The sequence below is a fragment of the Cygnus atratus genome, chromosome 9 (genome assembly GCF_013377495.2).
Source record: "Cygnus atratus isolate AKBS03 ecotype Queensland, Australia chromosome 9, CAtr_DNAZoo_HiC_assembly, whole genome shotgun sequence".
NCBI classification, from domain to species: Eukaryota; Metazoa; Chordata; class Aves; order Anseriformes; family Anatidae; genus Cygnus; species Cygnus atratus.
The window spans coordinates 24861382-24876361 of NC_066370.1; the positions used below are offsets into that span (position 1 = coordinate 24861382).

General features: G+C 39.5%; 1 protein-coding gene across 1 annotated transcript in view; it reads right to left on the minus strand.

Annotated features, from left to right (window-relative positions):
* The window catches only part of RSRC1 (arginine and serine rich coiled-coil 1), a 144538-nt gene that overhangs the window by 105534 nt on the left and 24024 nt on the right, over nt 1-14980 (minus strand). The window contains exon 4 of the mRNA XM_035566536.2: nt 7298-7468. Within this exon, the coding sequence (XP_035422429.1) occupies nt 7298-7468 (171 nt within the window). The remainder of the gene's footprint in view (nt 1-7297; nt 7469-14980) is intronic.

Genomic DNA, 14980 nt, shown 5'->3' on the forward strand with positions numbered 1-14980 from the left:
AAAACACTTTAATAAGTAATCCAAAATTCTCCAACTAAGAAAGCTAGGGGGAAACTAATAAATCTAGCAAAAGTTGTTTAAAGCTAACAAGTTTTTAGTACTTCCCCCCCCGCCCCCCCCCCCCCAATTAGACAATGAACAATGATCCTTATGAAAACCATGTCTCAATGCCACAACTTATGCTTTTGACCTAGTGAACACTTTAGACACCAAAATTCAACAGCGTGTGCATACGGGTCAATGAAAACATGTAGGCGAGTTGCTTTAAAACACACGAATTAAAAAAGCACAAGAGATGATTTGATTAGCAGCACATCTGCTGGAAAGGTATCATAGTGTATAATTACGCGTTTAAGTAAATCAGCGCTACAAAGCAGTTTTGAAGGCACACGAATATCACTGGTATGCACAAGTTTCTGGTGCTAAGAGAGGGTTTGGGAAGAAGGAAATCCGTTAGTGCCTGACCCTTTGCAGCAGCCTGCAGGACAGGGCCCGGGGGCCATGCCCACCCCGCGGGAGGTGACACAAGGCCGAGGTGCTCGAGGCCCCCCCAGCTTGCCAATGCACGCCACAAGATCGCGGCCTTACCTCTGCGTGACAAGATTCACACACTGCTCTGCTCCAGCTCCCGACCCCTGCTTTAACAGACCCGCACACGGCAGCGCCCCGCAGGGACTCACACCAAGCTTACATTCAGCAGAAAAAGTCGGTTTATCTCTACTCAAACTAATCTTTACAAGAGAAGCTGAAAGAAGACAGTTTCAAAGAACAGAAGCAGGAAGAAACCAGTTTTCAGAGCAGGCGCCGCAGCCTGGCGGGGTTGTCCGGGCCCTTGGGGGGCCGCCTGTCCGAGCCCTGCTCCAGCAGCCCCCTGCCCACCGCCGCGTGCCTCCGTAAATCCAGTGAGCTCTGGTGGCACACTCAAACCATCACAGGACTGGACTAAGAACGGTCCATTAGTTTAAAAAAAAAAAAACTAAATATATACGCATTTCCCACGTTTGATACCCCATTAATAAGAATGCATGTTAGAACAGTTGTGGATGGTGGCACATTTGGAGGACCAAAGACGAAAAACCTCCCTGCGTACGTGAGCCAGGTTCAGTGCCGCGTACACCGGTTGAAGAAGGCACCTTGCAACATTTAGAGAAACGCTGCGCAATCTATAGCGCATTTTTAAAAGGTCACTAATGTCCACGACTCAGGATATAGTCTAGCCAATACATTAGTAATTGAAAGACCGTGCAATAAAGAGCAAAGCTTTCCTAATACCACTGCGTTACGCTCTGAAGATGAAGAAGCACAGGGAGGAAGCCCACAGGCCCTAGAAATTATGGGGAAATCACAGAAGAGCAGGGTTGGAGTCTGGTGGGGCTGGGGGCGGAGAGGAAAGTTTGCTCTAGTTCTTTACAAGCAAGTAATCGCTGTTTTTCCAGTGAATGTTATTATTTCCTAGAACAAGTGACAAGCGGAGGACAAGGAAGGAAACAAAAGGTGCGGGAAGCCTTGAAGTGATGAGGATGTGCCTCATGGGCGGGCAAGAAAAATCCCATTCTGGGACTGCCTGGTGAGTTGCTTTAGTCTTACCCAAGGGCACGGCAGACTGTATGCACTAAACACACACACACACCTCACACCTTGTATTGTTTCATTTTAGGAGGGCAGTGGTACACAAGCCTAAGCTCAGCCTGGAGCCACCACGAGAAAGAAGCAGAGCGCACGAAGGGTTGAACCTCTTCCAAGGACGGTCTTCATGCAGAGCTCCAGCAACACTCACGGCGTTGTCTCACTCCAACACAGAGACAACTAAAGACCAGGAGACATTCAGAGACCTTTTCTGATCAATGTCACCTTTTTTTTTTTTTTCCCCTTCATATTTTTTGGGGGAATAAAAGAAAGAAAAGAACAGAAAAACAGGAAATGAGGCAGTCAATTGTAGGACCTGATAAACTACTTCTGGGGAAATAAACTTTTGCTTTTTTCACAAAAGCAAAATTTAATAAAAGAAAATCACTAGCCTAGAACTTACTGGTAAGAGCTAGACACCAGATGTCCGTTATGCACTATAAAACTTTGCAGAGACAACAGAAAATGACAATGCAGCACAAAATGTATATTGGTCCTTATTTTATCGATTCCATGTTATTTATAAAACCACATAATACGTCAGTAGATGTAGTGTGTTCTATAAAATTGCAAAGGTGTGGTAACACCTCGATGCAGCGCTTGTCACTAAAGCTTGCATGAGACCAGGAAAGCCAGCTATGTGCATGCTAATTACACAGTACAAGCATTGGCAGAGTTCTGGTGTGTAGTAACCAATAACGTGCACAATATCACTACTGCAGCCGTGGGTCTGCATGACCGTATTAGAGAACCACATTGTTATTGCAAACAGAGAAATATGATTTGAAAGTTGGCCTATGCGACTGGATGAACAGAAAAGCTCGATGGCCAAGCAACTGCTTTTACTTTGGAAATGCTGGCAGCAGTTCTTCCGAAAAAGTTGTATCGTTTATTGTTTTTTTATATATATATTCTTCCAGGCAATAAAGCACTTCCTCCCATGCATTGCAACAGAAATATTTATATATATATATATATATATATACACACACACACACACATATATAAGGAAACACAATTCAAACAACTACTATAAGATTAGTAGACAAAAACTGATTAGTTCAGATTACTTGTAAAATGGAAGGAAAATAAATAGCACTGCAGTAGGTGGATAACTGCTTAAGAACATTTTTTGCTACCCACTTGTCTTCAGCTTTATTTCACATAGTTTACACTGGAAATAAAATAATCCTGATAATATGGAAGATGGATCTCTGTTTATGAATATTTTAGGGTATACTGCTAGAATTATTTTTAAATTTGCATTGCTTTACCTTTTAAGTGAGCACAAACCTCTTTCAAAGCTTGATAGACCTCTCTCAACTCTACTTGCTGGTTGTTTTTTTTTAAACCAAGTACTGTCAGATGCTGTAAATGAGCTTCCCAACCTAAATTCAAAGCAGCTGTTACCGCAATCTCTCTCCATGATGGCTGAACAAACAGTATATCCCTTAAAACATTTCAGATTGTAAGAACAAAAGAGTTCAGCTGTTTTGCTATGACTGTAATACAGCCTGTCTCCACCAAATAGCTGACACTCATCCAGCATTCAAGAAGTTCAGTGCTCAGCCTTAAAGAATATTCACTGAAACAGGGAATGCCAAAAGGATGACAACTGGATTACCATGGCAGAGTTCTTTTACTCTGGAAATCTCTCAAGATTTTTTCTGCAAATATAAGATTTATTTTGAAAGAACCCAAAGTTGCCTTGATTTACAAAAAACAACAACAAAAAACCAACCACCACAAACCCTTCCTTCCTCATATCTACAAACACACACAAGTAAAGTGCAGGTCTCATTTTTAAGATTGGGAGAAGGAAATAAAAGCTTAGAATGGAAAAGATACACGTTTTTATCCTCAAAATATTCTGTACTGCAGGATATATTCTAAATCTAACTAAACTTTCCTAGGCTCTTTAGGTTTATTTCCTACTCCTCATCATGTTCTACCACAAGTTGTACTTACCAGCATATCTGAATATATAGGAATACAGTTATTCTGATGAGCTCTGATCAAGTTCCAATTGCTTCAGCTCCTTCGGGCTTGCAAGTAAGATTTAATTCCTTCTTGACTGCAAGTAAGAAAAAGTATCTGTGTCTCCCAAGTATCTCACCCAGGCACCTTGATCTGAGGTGTCAAAATGAATTCTCTCACACACCAAACCAGACAATGGGAATCTTCATAATACAATCCTCCTCTTCCTTTCCTTCACTTTCAATAAGCAATAACCAAGAGTCAAATACCCTGTGATAAGCGCTGACTTTTCAAAGACTGAATCTATACTCCAATTCTCCCAGTACACTGCAGGAACAAACCACTGAGCAACCCATCTATGCCAAGAAAATGCAACTAACACTGATCCTAAAACACCTTCTTCTACACAAAGCTGAAGCTATAAAGTTAACTAACACTGGAGAATTTGCATTGTCTTCTCCTGATTTGGCTTTAGGATGATCTTCCTTATAGCTTTCAAGTAGCTATTTTCCAATAAATACATTCCAAACATACGTTAATTTAAATTGGAAACTAGATCTGGCCCTTCACATGTCCTTCCATGGAGTACCTGCAAGAATCTATTCCAAAAAAAATGAACGGTAAGTTGAAAAAAAGCACCATTAATATGTCAGTTACAGCAGAATAAAACGTGTGTTTTTTTCCTGCCCAAACTAGATCCAACTTAAAACTAGAAAAAAAACCGCACAGCTTTTTCAGCAAATGCAGATGCTGGGGGAGGCCTCGCCTATCACCGGCTCACTGGCTCTCAGATGAAGACAGTCGACAGATCAGGCCCTTCTAGTGCTTGCTTGTCTCTTCCAGCATGAAGTCAGCTGGGTGAACAGCGAAGTTCCAGCCAGGGCAGCAAACTCTTGTGCTGAAGGGGACCAGCATCAGTCGCAGAATCTGCTAAGACGCTCAGCTCTGGAGACAAGCTATAATAAGAGTTATAATTCTAGCCATACCCACGAGAGGACATGTGACACCACCGCAAGACAAAAATCCTGAATTATAACATATGCCCTCAAAAGCAAAATTCAGCAAAACCAACTTACTACCTTCAGCTGACCACAGCCAACTACAAAAGCCTTCAAAGCTACTGGGAAACAAAAGATGGTATCTCAGTGCTTTCCTCAGAAATTAGCATCCAGACAGAACAAATGCATGACAATCTCATTGCTGCTGCAGAAAATGAAGAAAAAACGCCAGAAGCCCATAGATTTACAAAGGCAAAAGGTTCACTGAGGTTGCGTTGTGTTGTCCTCCTTCCTACACATCTATAAACGAGGGAGGGCAGGTGAGCTTCCTTGGCTAAGGAGGTATTTTTCACCCATGAAGAAAAAAAAACACATCAAGAAATGATAGCAAGGAAGAAAGCTGAGAGCTGGAGAGGCTTGAGGAAGTCTCCTACAAGAAGACAATTATAAAACATCTTACTTGGCCTCTTTTTTCTTGGAGAACACACAAGGCAAAAAGAAACTGCAGTGCCTCTCTCTCTTCCTAAATACACGCATGCATTTAAGAAGGAAAACTAAGTTCCTAACTCACTTTTACTGGTCCATAGCAGAGTATTCCCTAGACAAATAACTGCATTAACTGCAAACAGCAATTGAATCAAAGAGCTCTGTATTTAAATACGTTGCTTTGCGAAACCTTTAACAAACAATAACTTGATGCTGATGCAGTCTAAATCTTCAGAATGACAAATAACTGTAAAGGAAAAAAGCTTCCCAGATCCACACTCTCTGTACGGATACACTTTGATCACCATTTGGTTAAACTGAAAAACACGTCCCCCCCTCAGAAAAGTTTATGAGGCATAGATTATATCAGCATCATCCTAGGTATATTTCATTTTGTAGTCTAATAATGCTCCAAGTAAGAAATCCCTGCATAAAGTCTACTGGTCAGTACCTGGGCTCAAAGGAAACTGGACTGATGTCATAAAATGTTTCTATTATCAGTTTGTACTCTTTGTCCTAACTACCTTGGAAATGACCCAAACAAGACATTTGGTTTTCAGATTTAGCATAAGCAATTTTGTAAGTTATCAAAATATAAAGGTAAATTGTTTGCTTCCAAAAAAATTCTGGGCACTTCTGAGTTCTTCCTACAGCTTGCTGATATTGATCCTTATTACAAAAGGACATAACGTCAGGCAGTATGCTAATAAAGCACTGCAATATATTCCAACATGATTTAAGATGTGCTTCTATACAAAGTCCAGAAGACCTCTCACGCACCAAATGTATCGTGCTCAGTACGGATCCTTGCCCTATTCAGAGCACTAGAATCTACTTCAGGAGAAAAAAAAATTGGGCTGCAACGTCCAGGCTTCTCCTCATTCTTCCACAAGTACCAAAACGTATTCAAACTTCAGGTAAACAGGTAACAGGCATCTTTTTTACGACATACCACAAACATCTCAGAGGTTCCAAGATATTTACAGTGAATCCTACTGAGGGCTGAACACATCTGCAATAACAACAGATGAATCACAGAATCGCAGACTGGTTTGGGTCGGAAGGGACCTCAAAGCCCCCACAGATCCCCCTGCACGGGCAGGGCCCCGTGCCCCCAGCCCAGGCTGCCCAAATCCCCCCAGCCCGGCCTTGGGCACTGCCAGAGATGGGGCAGTGCCAGCTCCTCGCAGCAGCCTGCGCCAGGGCCTCGCCACCCTCATAGTAAATATTACATGTGGGTTAGTGAAATTGGGAAAGTAGCACTTGAAATGAGTGGCCGACACCATCCTTGAAGTTCCCAGCAGTCTATGTACTACAAGTAAGAAAAAAAACGCAAATAGCTAATCCTGAATATTTGCATAATCAATTACATAACCAAGGACAAGCAGGAACGATATCTGAGGGACTAAGTAACCAGTATCATCAGGATGTAAAACCGAGCAGGTTATCGTGAGGTATCTCCAGGAAGGCCGGTGGAGGATGCTGTTCTAGAAATTCCCACTTAGCATTTCAGAGGGAACACACCAAAGGGAAATGCATGATGGAGGTTCAGTACACCAGCGTCTTCCTTTCTGAAACCAATCCATCCCTGAAAAGATGCACATCACGCTAAAGGTTGCAAGAGATCAAGATGTATAAAGTAGAGGTAACTACATAAACCGCCTTCACTGAAAGCTGTAAAAACAAGATCAACAATCTAAGTTATTTCAAGCAAAAATTAGGCTGGCAGTATGTTTTGAAAGGCAGTCCATCATTGAAGCATGGCAAGTACTTCTACTGAAACAATACTTTGAGCCACAAATGAAGACCAACAAACTTCTGTCAACACAGAAGTCGGGGGTAAACCCACCACACACAGTGAAAAACAATTTTTCATAGGAAATAATCTTCGTGCTTTTCAGTACTCCATTTCTTTACCTTAAACTGTGGTTATAATGGATCAGAAATTGAGTTACATTCATCTACTGAAGAAAAGCTACTTAGCATATTTGCAAGGCAAGGAAGAAAAAAGAACTGTTAATCATTTAGTTCAAATGGTGCCACATGCCAGAATTTTAAAATACTCAGAATCATGTGATTCAAAGATTTTTAATAATTTCCATTTTGTTTACATAAGTAGCATGCATTATACAAATAAAACAGATTTTTTAAAAAGTAAAACTCTAAATCATTGCCTGTTTTTATTATAGCTGCGTTGTCATTTCACTTACCCATGCTTTGCGCCATATATCTCCTTCTCTTTTCCTTTGCCTTTCTCTTTTACTTTTTCTTTCTCTCTGCCTTTACGCCGCTCTCTTTCACGAGACCCACTATGAGTTCTCCTATGACTGGATCTTTCACTACTTCGACTATAAGAACGTTGACGAGGTCTTGATCGTGATCTACACAAAATCCATAATATTAAAATTTAGCAATTATGCATTTTTCACCATCACTGTATGTTAGATTTGTTATTTAGTCCAACTATTTTGAACTCATTTTCAAATCATTTAGTAATTTAATATTTTTAAACAAAAACCTACCAATTTCTCAACAGAAAAGAAGAAAACATTGCTTCTGTTCTGAAGGAAGAATGCAAAGTAAATTAAATCATACTACACAGTATTCATGCATTAAGAAAATAATCAAGTATTAACAAAATAGTCTTTAGCGCTATTGAAGAAAGTAAGGATGGAAAATCTTTCTTAAGCATTAAACACTGCATTCTTAAATTCTGATCAATTTAGCTCAGCAAATAATTGAAGAATTTTCAGATGCTATTAAGTACTTGTATTTACATATTAAATACTTCTACTAACAATGTTCCAACAGAACAAAAAAGTGACATTTACAAAACCCTAACTGTAGCCTGCAGAGCTGACATTTACGCACTTTTTTTTTTTTTTTTTTTATATATTCAGGCCTGAAACACGCTGCAGAAAACCTATAAATACGCCAACCCTACAGGTCCAATATCGCCAGAAACTGCATACAGGTGCAAGGCTTTGTGCACATACAGTCCTCTGGTTCTTGGCTGCAAGCTGGCTATAGGATACTCTGTTCTCAATCACATTATCCACTCCTCTGTAATAAATTTATGTTGTTACTGATACACTTGAATGAAAAAAGATCAGGTAGTATTACAATATAACTGCTTCTATGTGTACCCAAAACTGTTTCTCTGTGATTTCTGTGTGTGTTTCTATGTGATTCCTGACTTTTTAGATGATTTTCTAAATTTAATTGTATAATTTATTATCAATCAATACATCTCTGCTGATGGTATATGAGTAGTTAAGTCTTTAGCTACTTATGCGCATTTACAATGCACATTTAGGAAAACAGCAACTCAAGTTTCCACTAGTTTCTATCATGGCGTACATCTTCATAAAAGTTCTGATCACAACTCTGAAAATTTTCATTAAGTACCAAGAGGGCTGGGGATAGGGGAGAGCATTTCATAAAATCGTATTAAAAAAATTATTTAGCACCTCTTGGACTGCAAAACTCCAAAGGCCTTTAAAAGCAAAATCACATACAGAAGATCGCTCAATTTTAAAGGCAACAACTATTTAATAAACCTCCACAATAGAACAAGCAAAAGAAAATACTACATCCAGATGAAGCTATAAATCAAATTTAGGAAGAATGCTGTTACTGAGTCTGGAATTTGTCCAGCATACTGGGGTTAACATACCTACTCCAGCCATCAAGCCTTTTAGACTAGCACCAGAGGTCAGAACCTCAGTTTTACGTTTCATTCCGCAGATGGCATCTCTTGCAACATTATATCTTCTATTATTGGTCACAGTATTAGCTCTAATACAATAGGTCGAATTACCACTTAAGGGGCGTATTATGAACTATAGAACATTTTCTGTCTCAAAACGGATTTTTATTATTTCATCACAAATTAAAAAGCATCCACCTATTCTTCAGATCTCAGGTGCAGGAAGTTTTGTTCTGAACAGACCACTGCCCTGCAGATGAGATCACTTGGACGGCAACCACGATTTCCGAGAACACCGCAGGTAAGATGCAGAGTCAGAAACAGTATATATAATTTAAAAATAAAAATGCCCTATAGCAACACAGATCAATTTCATTTGATGAAATGCCTCTCCTTACTTAACAGTGTAGTCCTACAAACAAATAACTGAGGAATCTAAAATATCTATCGCTAAAGAGCTCACTTCCTCAGCTCAAATTTGAACTTGTTTTCCCATCTACATTTTTCAGTTAAAAATAACAGCAAATTCAGTTTAATTTAGATGGGTGCTCAAATCCTAGATTTCTGTTACCTAAACAGTAGGTATAATTTATATGCAGCCGCTCCGCCCTGTGATGGATCCACACAGAGATGTGGCCTGATACCTCTCTCCAAAGATGAGTTTTTCTGAGTTTTCTATTATTGTACAAAGTTTTTTGCAAGTATTTCATTTTTCATTATTTTCCCTTAATGCTCCCAAGCTAGAGCGCTCCAAAATAAAAGAAAATCAGTCCAAGTTAATTCTATTTGCTTACATGGATTACAAATAGTAGTTGTAACGCACAGATAAGGCAACACAACTCCAGAAATGCATCTATTATTGACATACTGATCCCAGTCATGAATAGAGATGAAGTGAATAAGGAAAGCTGAGGAAAGGAAACAAGGAACAGCCTAACTTTAATGCTGCCTTCAACTCTTCCAGGGATTTTATCTCATTGGTAAGTACTCCCCAAAGAAACAACCACCTCTATCTTCCCTCTTACAGAAGAGTTTAAAACCCTTCAATATCCAAAACCAACCTCATTTCCTCCAGCTCTGAGGGAAGCTCCAATCTTTTGCAGCCTGGGCTAATTAAATCCACCTGTTAATACACTCCATGTCTAATTCTGCGACACCAATTTCAATGAACCAGGTGACAAGAGGATTACTCAGTGAAGAAGCCACGATTCCCCACGTAGCTTGACTGACTGCATTAACAGACACCGTCATGCAGACATCAGGACAGAATTAGGACAGTATTTAAAAGCAAGTCTGGAACATTGTAGCTTTGAGCCTTTGACTTTGTAACCCATGTAACTTTCTCTACTTCATTTCTATGTTTTTTCTCCCCTTTCTTTCTTCCTCCTAAAGAAAAAGGTAACGTTTGTCCTCAAGAATCCACTTTTCTGAGCGAACCGCAGAATCTGAAGCCTCAGAATTGAGATCATGCTTTGACAAGTTCAGGTAAGGCCACTGGTCTTTCACTGGTACATCTACTTTAATTACATAAACTTCAGTAGGAAAATAAGATCAAGAGCAACAAGAAAAATGATGTTTCATATTACCAAAACCGCCCTCGGCATGTGACACTGCCAGCCCTCGAGGGCGCGGGCCAGGCGCAGGGGCGGAGGGGAGGCAGAGGAGGGGGCTGCAGCCTCCTGGCAAGGACCTACCCCTACAACTTCATTCCCCGGTATGTTGCCATTTTAATAAAGCTTTTCTCTTTCCGTAAAGGCCCCAAGTCTGTTATATATAATATTGTTTTAAGAATACTTCATACAAACTTCCTAGAGCCCTACATTAAGTCCAAAAACCTCAAAAGGCTCTTGGCAGTGGAAAACCATTTCATAAAGTGAAAATTCAAGTATATGAAGTTGCTACTCTGTGCCTAACAAGTTGCAGTGTTGTTCCATCTCCAGAACAGACGGGTTTACCTGTATGCTACCATGGATCAATACTAAAATACCCTGTGATATATGCAAAAAAGGAAAGAAGCAACTTTACAAAATGGAGCTACAAGTCAGATGTGCCACGAATTAAGTAAACAAGTATAAAAGTCCACGGATCAGGCGGAGAATAAAGATCTTCTATTTTATTGCTGTTGCATTTGTTTTAAAATCCCAATTATTAATATTAAAGCAAGTTGCAAAGTGTTCCAATTACAGAACTATTGGAGGAAAAAAATCAGGCTGGAGAGTAGACTGCCAGCACGCACCCCCCTTCCCCCAAAGCACCGCGCACAAACACCCACCCACCATGCCAAAGGTTAAGTCATTTAGTCAAGTTCAAAGATCTTCAAAGAGTTCTTAGATCCAGATAAGCCCATATGTTACCAAAATTCTGTGAAAAGCTATTACTTTCCAATCTGCTTTTCATGTCTAACTTACAGAACACACAGATGCTTGGCATCACTCAGTATCCCTAAATTCTCACACCAGATAATCAAGGCTCACCAATAACTTTCCTATCTAAAATCCTAAGAAATGTCTTTATTCCATCAACACTTAGTCCACTTGTAAAAATTGAAAGTATCCATAAAAGCCCATTCAGTTACTGCACAATAAGTGTTAATTTGCTAATTTCTTCACAGGTAATCAATTAAAATGTAAAATATTGGATAAAATTAGTTGCACTAAATTTAACAGCTGCTCCATAAGCATAATTAGTTTCACAAGGGCCATATGTATTCTGAACAGAGACAGAGTTGAAACAAATAAGCAGATTTTAAAACAAGTTTGAGGAAATCTGCATTTAATTAGCAGGTGGGCACTACAACTGCATAATGTTTTTATACATTTATATTTATGAAGTGACAGAAGATCTAAAGGCTTTTTAAAATGGCGTTTATTGTTTGAATGGGAACTGTTTTGCTGCATGCTAAAGTGATTTAAATCCTTATAGCTCTGCTTTGAAAAAATCATAAATGGTGAAAGAAAACATGTGGAAAACTGTAAAACTAGAAAGAATTTGCGACAAAAAGCAGATACACATACCATAACCAAAAGGAAACTACACTTAATTAAATGTACACTACATCTGGAATATCAGCCTAATAAAACGTGAAACTATTAATTTTCATTGTTCTAAAGGAAATGAGGTCAGTGTCGTTTAGTATTTCCCCAATTATATTGCACTAAAGCATTGAGCTATATCTTATAGGTACAATCTAATCTTTTCAAAACACTACAATTTGAAAGCAGCCACTGAGATAGACTTTTTAAATGGAAAGAGGAATTAGAGTGCAAATACAAGAAAGCTCAAACAGAAGGAAGTGAACATTCCTGCAGTGAAGGTAAGTTTCTGGGGAAAAAAAAAAGTGACTTTATTGGCAAATAACAATCACCACTCAAATGGAAGTTTCTGAGATGTTAAGCTCTTCACAAGTATTCTTCTAAATATCTCGCAGCTGACACAACTCTTATTAGCTTATTATAAGCTCAACAACCACAAACAAAACCCAACAAATTCATGCCTCTTTAATACTTTGGCAAAAAATCAAAAGTCTGGCAAAGAACAATGAAATGACTGCATTGCATCAAACCTGGATATTCATATTGGTAATAAAGACAGTGCAAACACAACTAATTGCAGCAAAATGACATGTTCTCTTTCAAAGCATATTAAGAGGTTTCTTGTTTAACTCAATTTCACTAGCAAGAAAAAAAAAATCATGGTGCAAGTTCTTGGGGAATGTAAAATAACTTCAAGCATCAGCTGCAGTTGTTTAAAGTGTGGAAGTTAATACCTTTTTTTTTTTTTTTTTGAATATGGATACCTCTATAGAACAGTCTAAGTCACTCTTAGTTTGCAATTTCAAAATGCACGCATTTAAGGAAGTTAAATGTAGATAATATGGTAATGACAAAGTGTATGATAATATGGTTATTTATTGTTAAATATAAGGTGAGGGAAAATGAAAACATGCAGAAGCAGAAGCAGCTTTAAAGTCTGAAATGAGACTAGTACCTGGAGGAAACAAGTTGTTTCGAGACAGCAGTTTAGACAATTGATAAGAAACAAAATAGAGGGGTATTAAAGATAGTCTACCGTGCTGGAGAAATGCAAGGTGAAATACAAACAGTAACAGAGAATCACGAACACAGTTTGCAGAATGAAGAAAATAGATTCACCAGATGCAGGCACCAACTTAGTTCAGTAATAAACAATTCTCCACCTATAAATCACTTTAATTACATAATTAAACATTTGAGGAAATAATACTCAAACTTCCAGTAAACTGTAATTAAAACCAACCAAACCGAACAGTTACTGAACACTTGGCATGAGCAGCACATAAATGGGCTGGGGACATAAGTGGGCGGGACAACAGAACAAACAGAAAAGACACTGCTATTGTTGTTTGTTCTCAAGCAGCCCATTTGTTACAAATCTCATTCTTCTCATTCTTCTGGCCTACCTGCTCTCACTTCCAAAGACGACTAGAAAGCCTTCTTTGCCACAGCACCCCTTGGCCATCCTACAAGGAGCTTGCTGACAGAAGCTGAAAGAATGTAGAAGCAGTGCTGACAACGACTGCCTCTCTCTGGGTCCATACACACCAATGGTACCCCAAAGGTGTTAGAAAACCTACAGGAGACCAACAAGCAGAGGGAAAACAATATACAAAGTTTACTTAAACTGAGCTTTTCTGCCAGCAGCCCTTCGCTCACAGCCGTGTGAGCTCCTTGCCCAAGAAGCGAGGGAGACGAGCACGCTGGCTGCAGCCCTGCCAGCATCAGGGGCACGTCAACAAAAGCCTTCCAAAAACTAAAACCAGAAAACATGCTTTCCAAAATACTGCCTGAAAACCAGAAATATAAATCCTAGATTAAGCATCAGCTAATCAAGCAAGGAGCTGGTTTTGTCGCTGTGAGTTTACAGAGGCCTAACAAAGCCAGCGCCACGGCCCTGCGCGCAGCTCCGCTGACAGGGCTCACCTGAGGGGCACCTCCCTGCTCCCTCCCGACGTGTGATGTGCTTCTAACGGCCAGCTACACGTTACAGATATGCATGGAAGTACATAAACTAACCGCAGCGCTATTGGATACGCATTATTTCTGCATTCGGCACAGAAAACTCTACGTGCTATTTTCCAACGGGCTTTTTATGCAGAGGCAGGGCTGTGGGAGCAGCTGCGGCCAAAGGAAGTGTAATGAAGTGTGCTGTGGGGGATCTGGGCAGGGAGAACAGCTGTGTGAACAGCTCCCACTGATCTACTGGAATTGTAAACTGTTCCACTCCATTAGTGATGGCAGGAGGGTATTCTCCCCCCCACTTCATTCCTTCAGCCCGCGCACGGGTCAGTAAGTGCCCGCGATGCAGCTGGTCCAAAGGAACTGCGCATCCTCAGCCTCATCCCCGCTAAGGGAAAACGGGTTGTATCATTCATTTCCTCATCTCTGCAAAGACTAGGAACTACCTCTCTTTTTTTGAGATTCCACCTCAAATTAGGAAATTCAGCTGAAGATCATCTATTTTTTCAGTAAGTGAATTTCTCTCATTTATTCCTTTTCTTAGAGAATGCCTCAAAATGGGACATTTTTTAACCCTACATTCACGTTGCTACCTCATGACTGAACAGAAAAATCTAGTATTTACTTCCAATAATTTTGGGGTAATACAATAATAAAGAAATGCGAGTTAGTGCACTGTCCTGGCTATTAAATAAAAGCAAAATAAGAAAAAAGCTACCCCCACCAAATTCCCATCCTTCCTCAGAAAAGCAACAGCCATGAATCAGTTGAGAATATCCAGCTCGTCCTCTGTTCATACAAGAGCTTAAAAAGCTACTCAACTTCAAGGTGAGGCTAAAGGGAAACACTTGTGATGAGACATGAGAAAGGGATTCCTTGACTTTCTAACCCAATTCCAGAACTTCCACTTCTTAGGTTACAGCAGAGAAAACAAAAACAAAAAGTTCATTCAAATTGTCTAATTCTGCAGAAAAGACTATTTATTTATTTATTTATTTATTTATTTATTTATTCTTTAAAAACCAGTATGGGAAAAGTCAAATTCTATATGAACAAGTAAGGTAACATTTTATTTATAAGTAATTTCTTCAAGCTTTGTAATTAATTTATACACACAGATGCAGTTTTTCTATCCTTGATGCAGCTGGAATATATTTTAAGAAACAAGGGTCCAGATTCCTTTCAGGACT